General features: G+C 36.5%; 1 protein-coding gene across 4 annotated transcripts in view; it reads right to left on the minus strand.

Annotated features, from left to right (window-relative positions):
- Window positions 1-14946, minus strand: part of DPY19L2 (dpy-19 like 2) — a 91773-nt gene extending 76827 nt beyond the window's left edge. For 3 of the 4 annotated variants that reach the window (XM_025873137.2, XM_025873138.2, XM_025873136.2), the window contains exons 1-4: window positions 14444-14946; window positions 10091-10115; window positions 8662-8749; window positions 6446-6583 (exon numbers count right to left, since the gene is read on the minus strand). In XM_025873137.2, coding sequence (XP_025728922.1) covers window positions 6446-6583; window positions 8662-8749; window positions 10091-10115; window positions 14444-14816 — 624 coding nt within the window. In that variant the 5' untranslated portion in view covers window positions 14817-14946. The remainder of the gene's footprint in view (window positions 1-6445; window positions 6584-8661; window positions 8750-10090; window positions 10116-14443) is intronic. The other variant, XM_073899052.1, reaches the window with a different exon arrangement.
- Between the last annotated feature and the right edge of the window lie 104 nt (window positions 14947-15050).

The following is a 15050-nucleotide window of genomic DNA, read 5'->3' on the forward strand; positions in this document are numbered from 1 at the left end:
AAGATATGAAAGAAACAAACAAAAATTTCAGAACTGAAAAATACAATAACCAAAACTAAAACTCAATGGATGGGCTTAACAGCTGAATGAAGGGATAGAGGAAAATAATCCATGAACTCACAGACAAAGCAATAGAAATTGCTCAATCTGGGCAACAGAGAAAAAACAGATTTGGAAAAAATAATAATAATAAGGTTCCCTAGGGACCTCTGGGACTATAAGAAAAGATCAAACATTTGTTATCACTGAAGTCTTGGAAAGAGAAAAGAGAGAAGAAACCAAAGCTGAGCAAAACAAAAATAGGATAAAACCAAAGAAATCCACACCAAGACACATTACACTTTTGAAAACTTTTAAACATACCTCTGAACACTTGTGAAAACTAAAAAAATAATAGACAGATAGATAGCAACAAGGAAGGAAAAAAAATCTTATCTAAAGGAGAAAAACAATTCAATTGACAATAGATTTCTCATCAGAAACCATGAAAGGCCAGAATAAAGTAGCATAATTATCAAATGCTGAAAGAAAAAAACTGTCAACCTAGAATCCTATATCCAGAAAAAAAAAAAAAATAGTCTTCAAGAATTAAAGGGAGTTTTACATGAAGGATGAAACAAAACTAGTAAAGTATGTTGTTAGGAGACTTACCCTAAAAGAATGGCTAAAGAAAATTCTCTAAACAGAAATGAAATTATAAAAGAAGGCATCTTAGAACATAAGGAAGAAATTTTAAAAATGGATAAAATAAACTTCACTTCTCGAGTTTTTTAAAAAAATAAGTTTGAAGGCTAAAAGAAACATCATAGTACTGTCTGATGTGGTTTTAAATGGATGTAGAAGAAATATTTAAGATGATGATGTTATGAAGGGAGAAGGGTAAAGAGATGTAAAGAGAGGTAAGCATCTCATTTGAACTAGTAAAATGATAGCAGAAGTAGACTGTAGTAAGTTATGCATAGGTAATATACATAATATAGTGAGGTCACAGGGCAAACTCCTATTCCCCATATTGGAGACTGACAGGCAAATTGAGAGAATCACAACTTAGTGGAACAGAAACCCATGAGCAAAAACCCCCACGGGAAGCAGTTGGAGAGTAGGAAAAAATTAAACTATAATTGATAAATTGCTGGAGGCATAAGGTAGACAAGTCTGAGAGTGAAAATTCCAGGGAGACCCAGCAATAGGGGAAATGCCAGCACATTTATGAGTTTTACTTCTAGGAGCTCACCAGGCTCTTACAGCGAATATCAGAGAAAAATCTCCTGCTTTTGGCAAGGGGTAGTAGAAAAAAGACCATTTTGAAATACACCAGAGCACTCTCTTCTTCTTAACAAAGCCTGCCTCAGGAGAAATTATTTTACTAGAGCCTAATCTACTAAGGTTTTATCAGAACCTAACAGAGAGGGAAGCAGGGAAATACCCAATTCCAGCCCCTTCTAGCCATCCTGTTGCACCTAAGCAGGAGAAAAAACCTGAGAAGAACTTGTGAAGTTCACAGCCCAGAGGCACAGGTTCATAAAAGACTGACACCTAGTGAGAGGATTATAGAATACTTACACCACACTACTAAAAACCTATATACGGCAGTTCTTATTACTCAGGACATCAGGTCCAGCTATTAAGAAACGATTACAAGGCATACTAAAAGCCAAAAACACAGCTGAAGAAATAGAACAAGCATCAGAAACCAGACATGGCAGGGATGTTGGAATTATCAAATTGGGAATTTAGAACAACTATGATTAATATGTTAAAAATTATAATAGATAGCAGGAGAGGAAGAATGAAGGGGAGTAAGTCAGAGGGGGAGACGAACCAGGAGAGATGATGGACTCTGAAAAACAAACTGAGGGTTTTAGAGGGGAGGAGGGTAGGGGAATGGGTTAGCCTGGTGATGGGTATTAAAGAGGGCACATTCTGCGTGGAGCACTGGGTGTTATGAACAAACAATGAATCATGGAACACTACACCAAAACAAATGATGTAATATATGGTGATTAAAATAAAAAATTAAAAAAAAATTATAATGGATAAAGTAAATAGCATGTAAGAACAGATAGGTAATGTAAGCAGAAAGAAAGAAATTCTTAAAAAGTACCAAAAAGAATTGCTAGAGATCAAAAACACTGTAACAGAAATCAAGAATGCCTTTGATTGACTTTTTAGTAGACTGCACATAGCTGAAGAAAAGTCCCTGAGCCTGAGTATATTTCAATAGAAACCTCTAAAACTGAAAAGCCAAAATAAAAAAGACAAAACAAAAAAACAACAACACAGGGTGCTTGGGTGGCTCAGTCGGTTAAGCCTCTGCCTTCAGCTCAGGTCATGATCCCAGGGTCCTAGGATCAAGCCCAGGTTCTGGCTCCCTGCTCAGCGGGGAGTCTGCTTAGCCCCCTCCCTCTGCCTCTCCCCCAACTCATGCTCACACACGTGCTCTTTCTCAAATAAATAAAATCTTTAAAAACAAACAGTAACAACAAAAAAACCCTGGAATATTCAAGAACCGTGGGACAATAAAAGGTGTACTATACACATAATGGGAATACCAGAAGGAGGAGGGAGAAAGGAACAGAAGAAATATTTGAAATGACTCAGGAGTCCTTCAAATTGATGTCAGATACCAAACCACAAACCAGGAAGCTCAGAGAACACCAACCATGATAAATGCCAAAAAATGACACCAAGGAATGTTGTATTCCAACTACAGAAAATCAAAGATAAAGAAAAAATTCTGAAAAAAGCTAGAAAAAAAAAGACACATTACTTATATGGGAGTAAAGATAAGAATTACATCTGACTTTTCCTCAGAAACCATTCAAACAAGAAGAAACTGGGCTGCTATATTTAAAGTGCTGAGAGAAAAAACGAACTTAGAATTCTGTATCATGTGAAATTATCCTTTAACAGTGAAGGAGAAATAAAGACTTTCTCAAACAAAAATTGGGGGACTTTGTATAAAAGTTCTTTAGAGGGGACAAAAAAAATAGAGATCAGAAATTTGCATTTACATAAAGAAAAAAGAGCATCAAAAAAAGAAAAGTGAAGATAAAATAGAAACTTTCCTTTTTCTTATTCTTAACTGATCTAACATATAAGCTTTGTTCAAAATAGTAATAGCAACAATGTATTCAACTATGTATAATTATGAATGTGTATATATTTGTGTATAGGTGACATGAATGACAGAAAGGATTCAGGGGTTGGGAGGGAGGAATTACAATTATTTTGTTATTATAAGGTACTGACACTACCCAGGAAGTGGCTTAATATTATTTGAAAGAGGTCTTGGATTAGTCATAAATGTATATTATAAACTCTAGGGCAACCAAAAAGTGTAAAAAAAAGAATTATAACTGATATCCTAAAAAAGGAGAGAAAATGCAGTAATATAAAAGCTCAATTAAAACCACAAAAGGCATAGAAAGAATGGAAGTAAAAACACTAAAAAAAAACAAAGGCAACAAATAGAAAATAGTAACAAATATAGTAGATATCAATCCAACTTTATCAATTATTACTTTGAATGTTAATGATATAAGTGTACCAATCAACAGATAGAAATTGTCAACGTGGATCAGAAAAGAAGACCCAACCACATGTTATCTAAGAGAAACCAACCTTAAAAATGAATACGCCTATACATTAAAAGTAAATGAATGGAGTAAGATAGTCTACACTAAAACTAATTAAAAGAAAGTGGGAGCAGCTATACTAATTCCAAACAGAGCAGACTTTACAATAAGAAAAGTTATCAGGGGTAGAGAGTGGTATTACATAATAATAAAGGAGTCCATTCTACACGACATAATCCTTAATGTGCATGCATGCATCTAACAAGAGAGCATCAATAAAATTGATATATCTCTAGCCAGCCTGAGGAAAAGAGAGGACATGAATTACAAATATCTGAAATGAAAGAAGAGGATGTCACTACAGATCCCATGGACATTAAGCAGATAATAAAGGAATAATAAAAAACCCTTTGCCCATAAATTTCACAATTTGATGAACCAATTCCTTGAAGGACACACTCTTGCCAAAACTCACATAAAAAGAAACAGACAATCTGAATAGGACTATCTCTATTAAATTTAATTGATAATTAATAATCTTCCAAATCAGAAAGCACAAGGCCCAGATGGGGTCACCAGTGAATTATACCAAAGAAAATATACCAGTTCTCTAGAATCTCTGCCAAAAGATACAGCAGAGGGAACACTTACGAACTCATTTGTTGAGGCATTATGCTAACACCAAACCAGAAAAAGGTATTATAAGAAAACTACACACAATACCTTTCATGAACACAGATCTTCAAAAAAAAAATTAGCAAATCAAATCCAACAGTGTATAAAAATTATACAACCTGACCAAGTGGGATTTACTGCAGGTATGTAAAGCTGGTTCAAAATTTGAAAATCAATTAATATAATCCATCATATCAACAGGCTAAAGAAAAAAAACTACAAGATCAACAGACCCAGAAAAAGCAACTGACAAAATTTAACACCTATTCAAGATCTTAAAAAAACTCTCAGTAAACCATGAATAGAGGGAACGTCCTTAACTTGATAAAGAATATCTACCAAAAGCCCATGGCTAAAATCACACTTAATGATGAGAAACTTGAAGCTTTCCCACTAAGATCAGGAACAGAGCAATGATGTCCCATCTCACCACTCCTGTGATGAGACAACTCAATAGGGGACAGGCTAGTTATCACAAAGGAGCACGTGGAAACTTCTTAGAATTATGAAAATGTTGTATAACTCAATTGTGGCACACAGTTTTACACATGTGTCAAATGTATAACTCGAACTGTACATTCAAAACAGGTGGATTTTATTGCATGTAAGTTATACCTCAACAAAAATTAAATAAACAAAAAGTAGCCAGAGACAAGATATGTTCAGCACATATTACTAAGGATTACTCTACAAAATACATAAATTTTGCCAACAAATCAGTAAGAAAACAACTACCAAGTGGTGATAAAGATTTATACAGGTTATTGATAGAAGAAAAATCCAAATGACTATTAAACATGAAAATATTCTTAGCTCCACAAATAATAAGGGAAGTACAAATTAAAATAAACAGTATATCACACCCATTAGAAGAGCAAAACCAGAAATTTTGATAAACTGAAAACTAATAAGGATATGAGGAAAAGTAAATACTCCTACACAGCAGTGTGAATGGCTACATTTGCTTCAGAGAGCAATTTAGCACTATCTGATAAAGTCAGCAAAATATATACTCTATAACACAACAATTCTACTTTTAGAATATCCTACAACAAATCTTGCACATATACACAATTAGAAAACACGTACTAGAACATATGTTTTGGAACTATTTATATTTAAAGCCTGGAAACGATATCCACGAGGAGGGAAATGTATAATCTTGGAATTCATAAAATGGTTAAAATTAAAGAAAAAATATACATATACACAGCATTCAAAAATATAACATTGAGGAAAAAGTCATGGAGTGTTTTGTTCAGTATAAGAGCATTTATGTAGATTTACAAAAACACATAAAACAACCCTTAAAAATAAGGAACAATGAAAACACATTACATTCATGATGATGATACTTGCGGGAATGGGAAAGGAGCAAACTCAACTGGGAAGCAAAACAAAGATGACTGACTGTATTTACAATGCTTTAAGATACCTGAAGCAAAAATTAGAATAGAGTAGCATTTATTTATTCTAGGTGGTTGATCACACCTTTGCTTATTTTCTCAAAGTTTCTAATTTTCAACATTTCAAAATCAAAAATATAGTAATTTTTAAAGCTATAAAATAAGAAAAGTCTAAGAAGCACTAATCTTTAACAAATGTGCTGGATTCTGTGATAACTTAAAAGTAGTGCATACAATGACATCAAATTAGCATTTATCTTAACAGTTCAAAAACTGAACTTACTAATTTTTTGTCATTGTTCCAATTTCTAGAATCTGCAGACTACCATAAAATCCATACTCTTTTAGGCTAAGCTATGGAAGATATTCATAGACCTCTAACTATGTGACTAAATAAATCTTGCTCTATTAATGTAACTCCAAGGTCACTGGTCTGCTCATAACTTTCAGTGCTCCTTCATGAGACCAGTATGCCCATTCATAGGGTCTCCAAAGCCAACAGACCACCTCCATTTAGAACACATTTTGCTCGTTCCCATTTGGCTCCTCTAATTATGCTGGTCATTACTTCCACACTAAGATTTGTTTCTTTGACTTTATGTAAGCATAGTTTCTGGGGTCTTTAAAATTTAGGAGAGGAATTTTTGATACTCTGCTCAACTATAAGGACACATACAATCAATAAACCTTAAAGGTTCCCTCCTTTTTGTAACATCATTGTACTTACTATTTTTATCTGACACAAACAGATCATTCTAGAAATATTTTTCCCCAAGTGGTACTCACCTCTGGATAAAGGTGGAAGCGTTTCACTGTATTAATTACAAGGGGATATTCAGTGAGCCTGTCATTCATTATCATCCACAGTCCTTCCAAAAATGAAGGTGCTTCAATAATGGTCTTGAAGTAGGAATAATAAAGTCCCTTAAAAATGCACAAATTGTTGATGTAATTAAATATGAACATTTTTAGAACAATTTCTTCCAAATAAAAGGAAAAGGTCAATAATAAGACTTCCTAATTTCTCCTTGCTATTGCATTCTTGGGCTCAAAAAAAGGCATGCCTTTTCAGGTTATCACTGTGCTATACTTTCATATTTTCTGTATGTTTGAAAAAGAGTGGGAGGGGTGCTTAAATCCTTTAAGGAGTTTTTCTGACCATGGCTTAAAACATGAATACAATACATTTTTAATTCCAGCACGCCTGATTTTGCCTGATTTTGCCACATTACGAGATGCCTAGAGTTGAGATCTGTTGAATTCTGGCATAAATAAAGATGCCTTCATGTCCTTGTGCAACTTTGTATATAGATAATTACTTTTTTTCCACCTCTTAAGAAATAACATGCAATGATCATAAGCAAAAATAAGACAGAACTTAATGCTTGCAACCTACTTCCTAGCTCCATCTAACAGCTCTGCACATGTCAAATGTTATGTCAAAATAAATATCAATTGACTACTGTTCTTCATGCCTTGCATGCCTATGCAGTCCTGAAAAAGGGATTAACTTAGTGTATTAGTCCAGCACAGGAAATAATGACTTTATTAGGCCAGCAAAAGTGCTGTTTAGTTCAAATTCAGAGATTAACAAAAGCATGTGGTTTCATATTACTTTCTTCATCAAGTTCCTGCTTTTCTTCCTAAAATCTAAAAGCAAATAAAGGGCCACACTGTTTGTAATACATGCTCCCAAAAACATTAGAAACAATCTCTAGCTCTACACTCATTCATGCCTCTACAAGGACTTGGTTTTAACAGATGAAGCAATGCCAGTGGCTACTAAGCTGAAGTTCTGTTTTAGCTGATGTCTGAAAGAGCTTTTCCTCATATTTTTGATTCGTAAATATGAGTGCACATAAGGATTGTTCCTTTCGGCTTAGAAGGACAAGACAATACTACAGCGAAAGGATATTTAATATGTAGAAGTCTACATTTAGAGAAATAGGAAATACACAAATACACTTTTATTAATAACATCTACTCTTTTTTGTGCCAGGTACTGTGTTAATGTGCTTCATTATCTCCCTTCATAGTCAATAAAATCCTGTAAAGCTAGAACTATTTCCAGACAACAGATGAGATTACTGAGAATCAGAGAGGTTAACTGACTAGCCCTCACACAAGGAAGCACAGACCTGCGATCTGAGTCCAATTATTTGTCATCAAAGCCCAGACTCTGCCACAGCTACACGATTTACTTAAGAATAGCTTTTTTTTTTAAAGACTTTATTTATTTATTTGAGAGAGAGAATGAGAGAGAGAGAGCACATGAGAGGGAGGAGGGTCAGAGGGAGAAGCAGACTCCCTGCTGAGGAGGGAGCCCCATGTGGGACTCGATCCCGGGACTCCAGGATCATGACCTGAGCCGAAGGCAGTCGCTTAACCAACTGAGCCACCCAGGCGCCCATACTTAAGAATATCTTATATCCTCTCTTCGGAAATAATACCTATAAAATACTAAAAACTTAAATGCCATGCAAATGTTAATGTACCCATTTTTTCAAAGGATTAAATGGGATATTAGGGTGAGATTTAAAAAGCAGTGGGTGAGGTACCTCCATTAGACAAATCTGCAGAGATAGAAAGTACAACAGAGGTTACAAGGGGCTGGGGACAGGGGCATGGGGGAGTTGGTGTTTAATGGATATAGTTTCTGTTTGGGAAAATAAAAAAGTTCTGGAGATGAATGGTGGTGAGGACAAGCAATTTCTGATAACATTCAGTACCCCTATACCACTTCTTAAATGTTGTCTTTTCTCTCCTTCTTCCCTAGCTATTCTAATTGATCTTTTTTATATTTAAAAGAAGTCTGCATTAGAAAAGTAGAGTACTGAGGTAAGTAAAAGAATCCTAAAACCTTTTCTATTTACATAATAAACCTAGGTTATAGCTTGAGAAACAGTGCAGTTCAACAAAAATTCATTTCAGTTCCTAATAAATGTCTACCTTATAGTCTTATTATTCTTAAACTACAAATTAATTTATTATAAGAAACTAACCATTTCAGTTCGAAAAGTCATCTCCCGTTCTAAAGATGATAGGTGGGAAAAATGACGATCATTTTCAAAAAGTGTTACTAAATGTATCCTAGAAAAAAAATGAAGCACCATATTCTAAGAATAAGAACATTTCAAAACCAGTACTAAAATAGTTAACTAAGTATTAAAGTACAAAAATCATAAAAGGAAAAAGAATAAATGAGATAATTTTATAATTTGCTTAGTAATTTGCATATTTTTAGGCATTCATGATTTAGTGTAGCACACAGCTGAAATTCCTTAACTCCTTGGATCTTAATCATAATTGTTTACTAAAACTCCTGTGGTATCTCTGCCCCTTCCACTCCATGCCTCTAAATCAAAGTTTAGAGAAAACTTAAAAAACCAAGTTTTTAAGTTTCACAAGTGATTCTATTGTAACAGTTTTGAGAAATGCCTCTGTGACTGTCGAAAAGCATTTGGAATATAATTTTAAATAAAATTACTTTAGATTAAAGCAGTTTAAAAATAGAACACCATGTAAGGGATCAACTTGCAAGTACCAAAGAACACAGAACTGTACTTTAAGATATTTGATTAGTGCAACTCAAGAAAACAGCTCTGGGCAGTGAAAATGGGAACATAAGTGATAAGTAAAATTAGTCAGCAATTATGCTACTCTTCATTTACACGTAGATGCTTTCCAAATAAATAGAAAGCCAAATTCCAAGTATCAACCCTGTCTTCCACTCACCTTGATTCACATGTGAGATATATGTCTGGATAACAACAGCTATAGGAAATGTTTCTTCCCAGTATAGCCATAGTTCTAAAGTCAAAATCTCCCTGCAGCGGAGACTAAATGGCCAGAGCAGCACTGTCCCAGAAGGATCTGATCCCACTCTTCCCAAAAGTAAAAATTCCTGAGTTCAGGTAGAAATGAAAATACATCAGAGGAAAAATATTGTTTTACTTTTAATTTTTACAAATAGATGACTTGTGTAAAGTACACGTACACACATGCTGAAAGGCTCATTTAATCTGTATTCCTACAGCTGAGGCTTTATTTTCATTTCTACCTGATTTCTAATTGACAGGTGTTATTAAAACTTTATTTCTAAGTTTATGTCACTAAGAACCCACAATTACTATAAAATAAGAGTTAAAGATGAAATAAATATGCAAAGTACACTAGAAAAGCTAAAGATTAAAGAAATAAAGCAGTGAATTCTTTGGTAACACAAAAATATTTTAATTCCTAAATACTATTCCTCTAACACATCCATTTTGTAAATTCTGCTTCACATGTTTTTTTTAAAAATTACATGTACACAGAATGTGCACAAACACATTCTATACACATAGCAAGTGGCTATTGTTTTATTGTATGCAAACAGCAATGTCAATTTTTAATCCAAATGTTTTTATTTAAAACCGAAACAAATCTTACCAGTGCAAAACTCCCACAAATGCAGCTGGAAAAACAAAAACAAAAAGTCATTAAAAGCTGCTTTATTATAATATACCTTTAAAACAACTATTTCAAATGCATTCCCTTATATGCCTAAAGAAAGAGCACACACAAGGAAGATGGCTAGCTAATTCTCTCTATATAAAATAGGAAAAATTTACAAACTGACATAAAACAAATTGTGAATAGTGTTTACCTCTGGCGGGATTCAAGGAGCAAAGGGAAACTTGGAAGTGTACGTTTCATTTACATAACTTGCAAAAAAAGTGATGAAATTATTAATGATTTTGACCTTTGGGGGGATTTTCACTTTATTCTCTCTTCTCCCTCTTATTCTCTATTTCTTTACATACATTTTTTAAAACAAGCACATATATACACTGTGCTCAGCTCAATCCTTTCAGAAGTGACTCTAGCCTACAAGCTGGTCCACTCTAAACCACCTTCCCTGTGCTCGTCAGAAATTGTTAAATGCAGGAAGTCGATTCCTCAGCAGCACATCTGAAAACCCCTATTTATGGAGTTTTGATTGCCCCCAGACTACTGGCCTGGGAGATTCATCTACAGTCGCCCAGTCTGCACCCTATGCATGAGGCTTTATCAGAGGGTGTGGAGATAGGTAAAACAGGAACACTACTGTGCGTATGGGTCTTTCTGAGGAGCTGCAAACACTGTCTGACCCTGCTGGTGGCTGGGATGCTGCTTGTTTTCAAGGATACCATAAAACTGGGAAGGGGGCACAGGATGAGGCCAAATTAAAAAGCCACAAACCCTACTGGTCTTACACAACTGCAGTAGTGTTTTTGAATACATGCTCTTTAGGATGTTGTGAACCTTTGGTTAATTTATAAAGTTTTGAAAAGTTGATTCTGACAATTTTCTAAGTATTTTTGTCACTATTACAGAGGAGTGAATACCCTATTCCTAAACTCCTGCCTCCCCTCCTATTTTATAATAGTACTATTTTATAAATATAATTTTATAATATAAAATAAATAAATTATATTTCTTATGGTTGTCCCAGATATACTCGGCAAGTCATTTTAACAAACCACCAACTTTAGCCTCTTAAAAATTCAAGAAATTACCTTGACTAACAAAATAAATGTAAATCAATATATTAATAATAATAGCAAATTATAATTTTGAAAAAAAATTCCCAATCATGCTTCTCCAGCTCTTGTTCTCCACATTCCTAACCATCCTGGGCTTATTCCTACCACTCTTCAGTACTTCTCAGAAGAACTGCTTGTTTTATACCATGATCAGCAAACTACAGCCCATGATCTGATTCTGTACGGTCCACAAGCTAAAAATGCTTATCACATTTTTAAAGGGTACACAAATATGAAAGAAGAAGAATAAGCAATGGAGACCATATGTGACCTGTGAAGCCTAAAATATTTACTACCTGGCTCTTTATAGAAAAAGTACATACTCATCTACGGCCATACCACCCTGAACGCGCTCAATCTCGTCTGATCTTGGAAGCTAAGCGGGGTCGGACCTGGTTAGTACTTGGATGGGAGAAAAAGTACATACTCACTACCTACGTTAGCTCTTTCTAATACGTGATATACTCTGAACCCCTCTGAAATTAAACCTGTATCTTCTTTCTCAACTTGTCAGGCTTCATTAACTTTAAGATACATACGCCATCCTATTTCAACGATATTTCTATTCTTTCTTAGTCTCTAACAATTACATGTACTAGAAAAAAAAAACTCTTAAAAATGATGTTTAAGGAAAGGGAAAAGATCAAATACCCTACTAAACCCATCTAGCCTTCCCAAAATCCTCAAAATATTCGTGTCTTTCATTCCCTCCCCAACCCCACATTCCACACCTGAAAAAATGGTAAAGTGTAATGATTCCAATATTCTAAATGCACAAAGCCTCTTCCAAAGATGAGATAAAAAGCATGTTTCATGACCCCTATATCCTGTCAATCTTACCTCTGAAAGTGACCTAGCCTCATAGTTCACTGAAACAGAGATCATCTGATGCAAGCACTCCCAACTTCTCTTATATCTACTTTAACATTTCTCTACATATTAATCCTCATTTTTCTATTCCCTACCATCTCAGCAAAGGAAGTATCTCTTCTCTTTTCCAGTTAGCTTCTCAAATTTGTGCCTCTAATTCCACCCTTCTCAAAATTCCAAGACTTCGCTCCATCAACTATTTCCTCTCTTGGAACCTGAATCTCACCCTCTCCCCAAGACCTTTCTCTACAGCCTTCAATTCTCCTAGGCCTCAAAACACTTCCGTTGATCTAAAAGCCCTGCAAACTATGACATATTCTCTCCCCCACCCAACCCATAACCCCATTTGCTGACAAGATTCTTAGCCAGCTTCTTTCTTCTAAGTTCTTATAACTTTTTTAAAAAAAATGACCAATGACATTTTAGTTAGCAACATCAATGGCCTCTTTAAACTCTTATGTTTTTCAAACCTCTCTGTAGCATCTGACCAGATTCTTGGATTTCTTCATCTTTTATTACCAACTCTTCCAGTTCTTCCATGCTTCTGACCACTCTGTTTTTATATGCTTTTCTGACTTTTCCTTTTCCTTTCACCTCTTAAAACTAAGTATAAGAGGTTTTCCCAAATATCTCTGCTTTGCCCACTTTTCTCTCACTGGGAATCTTAATCTTAAAGTTTCAATTCACTTCTACATGGACAATTCCCAGATCTACAGTCCTCATTGCTAAACTTTCTCTGTCCCTGTCCTTCCACCGCACCACATACCCAGCCCTCACAAAATGCTTCCATTGACGCTCACCTCTGTCCTCTCTTCTCCATTCCTGTTGTTGCCACCCTCTCTAAAACCACTATTGCCTGGATTCCAGTATTCAATTATTTTTTTCTGCTTCTTTTTTCCATCCAGCCCCAGTCTATTTTGCAAACCACTGTTAGACTAATGATGTCACTCTATTTAAAAATTATTCAATGCTAACATTGTGAATGTACTAAATGCCACAGAATTATTCACTTTAAAATGGTTAATTTTATATGATGTGTATTTCATCTCCTTTAAAAAATTTTTTTTCTTAAAGAATCAATCAGTGCCTTCTACAGAATGAAATTCAAATTCTTTAAACCAAGTTTTGAATTAGATTCTCCACTGCCAGTCCCAGCCAACCTTCTGAACTTGACTTTCCACTTCCTCTTCCTTTTGTGTCCTTCCTTTCCACCTTACTTTACCTTTATGTTTTCTCACTTCTTTGACTTCAATTATGCCATTTTACTGGCCTCTAATACTTGTTTTCTGCCTTACACATCCAAATGTTAGCCTTAATATCACAATTCCAATCCCACCTTTTCCTAAAAGTCTTCTCTGATCTCATATCCCACCTCCAATCCTAAAGTATTAGTTTGCTCTTCTTGAACTCTCCTCAGCACTTAATATACTCAGTCATTATTTCACCCAGAACTCACTGAGTGCCTTCGGTGTGCCAGACATGGGTGCTCAGGCGCTTGTGTTTGGGATGGCAAGACGGCTCCAGTATCCAAGACCATTTTGATTCTGGATGTGGGATGTTTTCTGTTGCCGAAATTAGACATCTGATAAAATGTAAGTGTGAATTCCCATCTATTATTCCTCTAGTACTTGTAACACCCCAAATGTGGAGACTCATTGTTCTTTAACATCAGCAGTCAACTTAGGATGAAAAGAAATCACAACTTACATTAGCAGACATTTCTTTACGTTTCAACGTGTATCAGTAGCAAGTCTGACCAAGGGCTAGGCTCAAATTTTATTCTAATGAAACAACAACATTTAAATTAACTCTTAAGCAACAGAAAACGAAGAATGTAAATAAAGAAAAATCTTTCAAGTGCTTAAGTTAGAAGAAAATTCCCCAAATCTAGGCAGTGAAGTTCCACAGCAAAATGAAAGTAAATGAGTACTGACATGAGGCAATATATTGTCTAATTTGACCTTATTTCCACTATTAAAGATTCTCAACTAATTAAACCAACACTTTATTTTGCTTTAAGGTGCAAGAGGAACATGTCTGCCCCCAAGAACTAGCCTAGCCTATCATATTTACAACCTGCGATAAATGGCTGCCCTGACCAAAATGACATTTTGTTGGTGACACAGGGGTGATCACTATGCCCCCAAACCCTGGAAAATGTTTTAAAACAAGAACAAAGGGAGCTGGAATTCTTGTCGGCGATTTTCCCGACCTTGGACCTTGTCATTAGGACTGCCCAGCTTGTTTGTTAGGCTGATCTTTAGGACTCACCCAAACCACTTGAAACCCGAGGGTCAGAGGGCATCCTCCGGCCCTGCCACGGTTTCTCCCGGCCTCCTCTGCTCACCTATGCCCAAAGAGGTCCTGCTGTTGACCTGACGTCTCCGCAACTGCTGCACCTTGTCCCGGAGCTGCTCCAGCAAACAGCTGAGGAACTGGAAGCGGCCGAGAAGGGTCTTCGCGACCACCTCCATTTGCATGCAGTTCTGCGCGTTCAGATTTCGGGTCCTACGCGGCGAGTAGTCCCGGGCGCCCCCCGGCAGGTTCCCCCCGCCTATGGGAAAAGGGGACTGTGGCTTTTCCATCTCCGCCTGCGACTCCTCCATCTCCGGCTGCCCGGCTCCGGTGGCCCGGCGCCGCCGCCTGGACGGCATGGAGCGGGAGGAGTGCACCGGCTCTGAAGCCGCTTCTTTGAGCTTACTCCTCGTCTGCCCGACCATTTTCTCATAGTCCCTGTTCGGAGGGAGGTGGGTCTCTCTCTGGCGAGGGCCCAGCCCAGTCGGGCGAGGTCCGCAGGGGCCTAACTCGACTCACAGCCTCAACGACTCGTCCCCGCCGCCGTTGCGGGCCGCCTGGTTGTCAGGACGACCGGGAAACCTGGAGGGCGGGGCGTGAGATCCAGGCCTCCCTGCTCTGCTCGTGCGTCCTCCACGCGCACCGCGCACCGCCTCGGC

The sequence above is a fragment of the Callorhinus ursinus genome, unplaced genomic scaffold (assembly GCF_003265705.2).
Source record: "Callorhinus ursinus isolate GAN/ISIS: 27379988/994484 unplaced genomic scaffold, GSC_fseal_2.0 scaffold12, whole genome shotgun sequence".
NCBI lineage: Eukaryota > Metazoa > Chordata > Mammalia > Carnivora > Otariidae > Callorhinus > Callorhinus ursinus.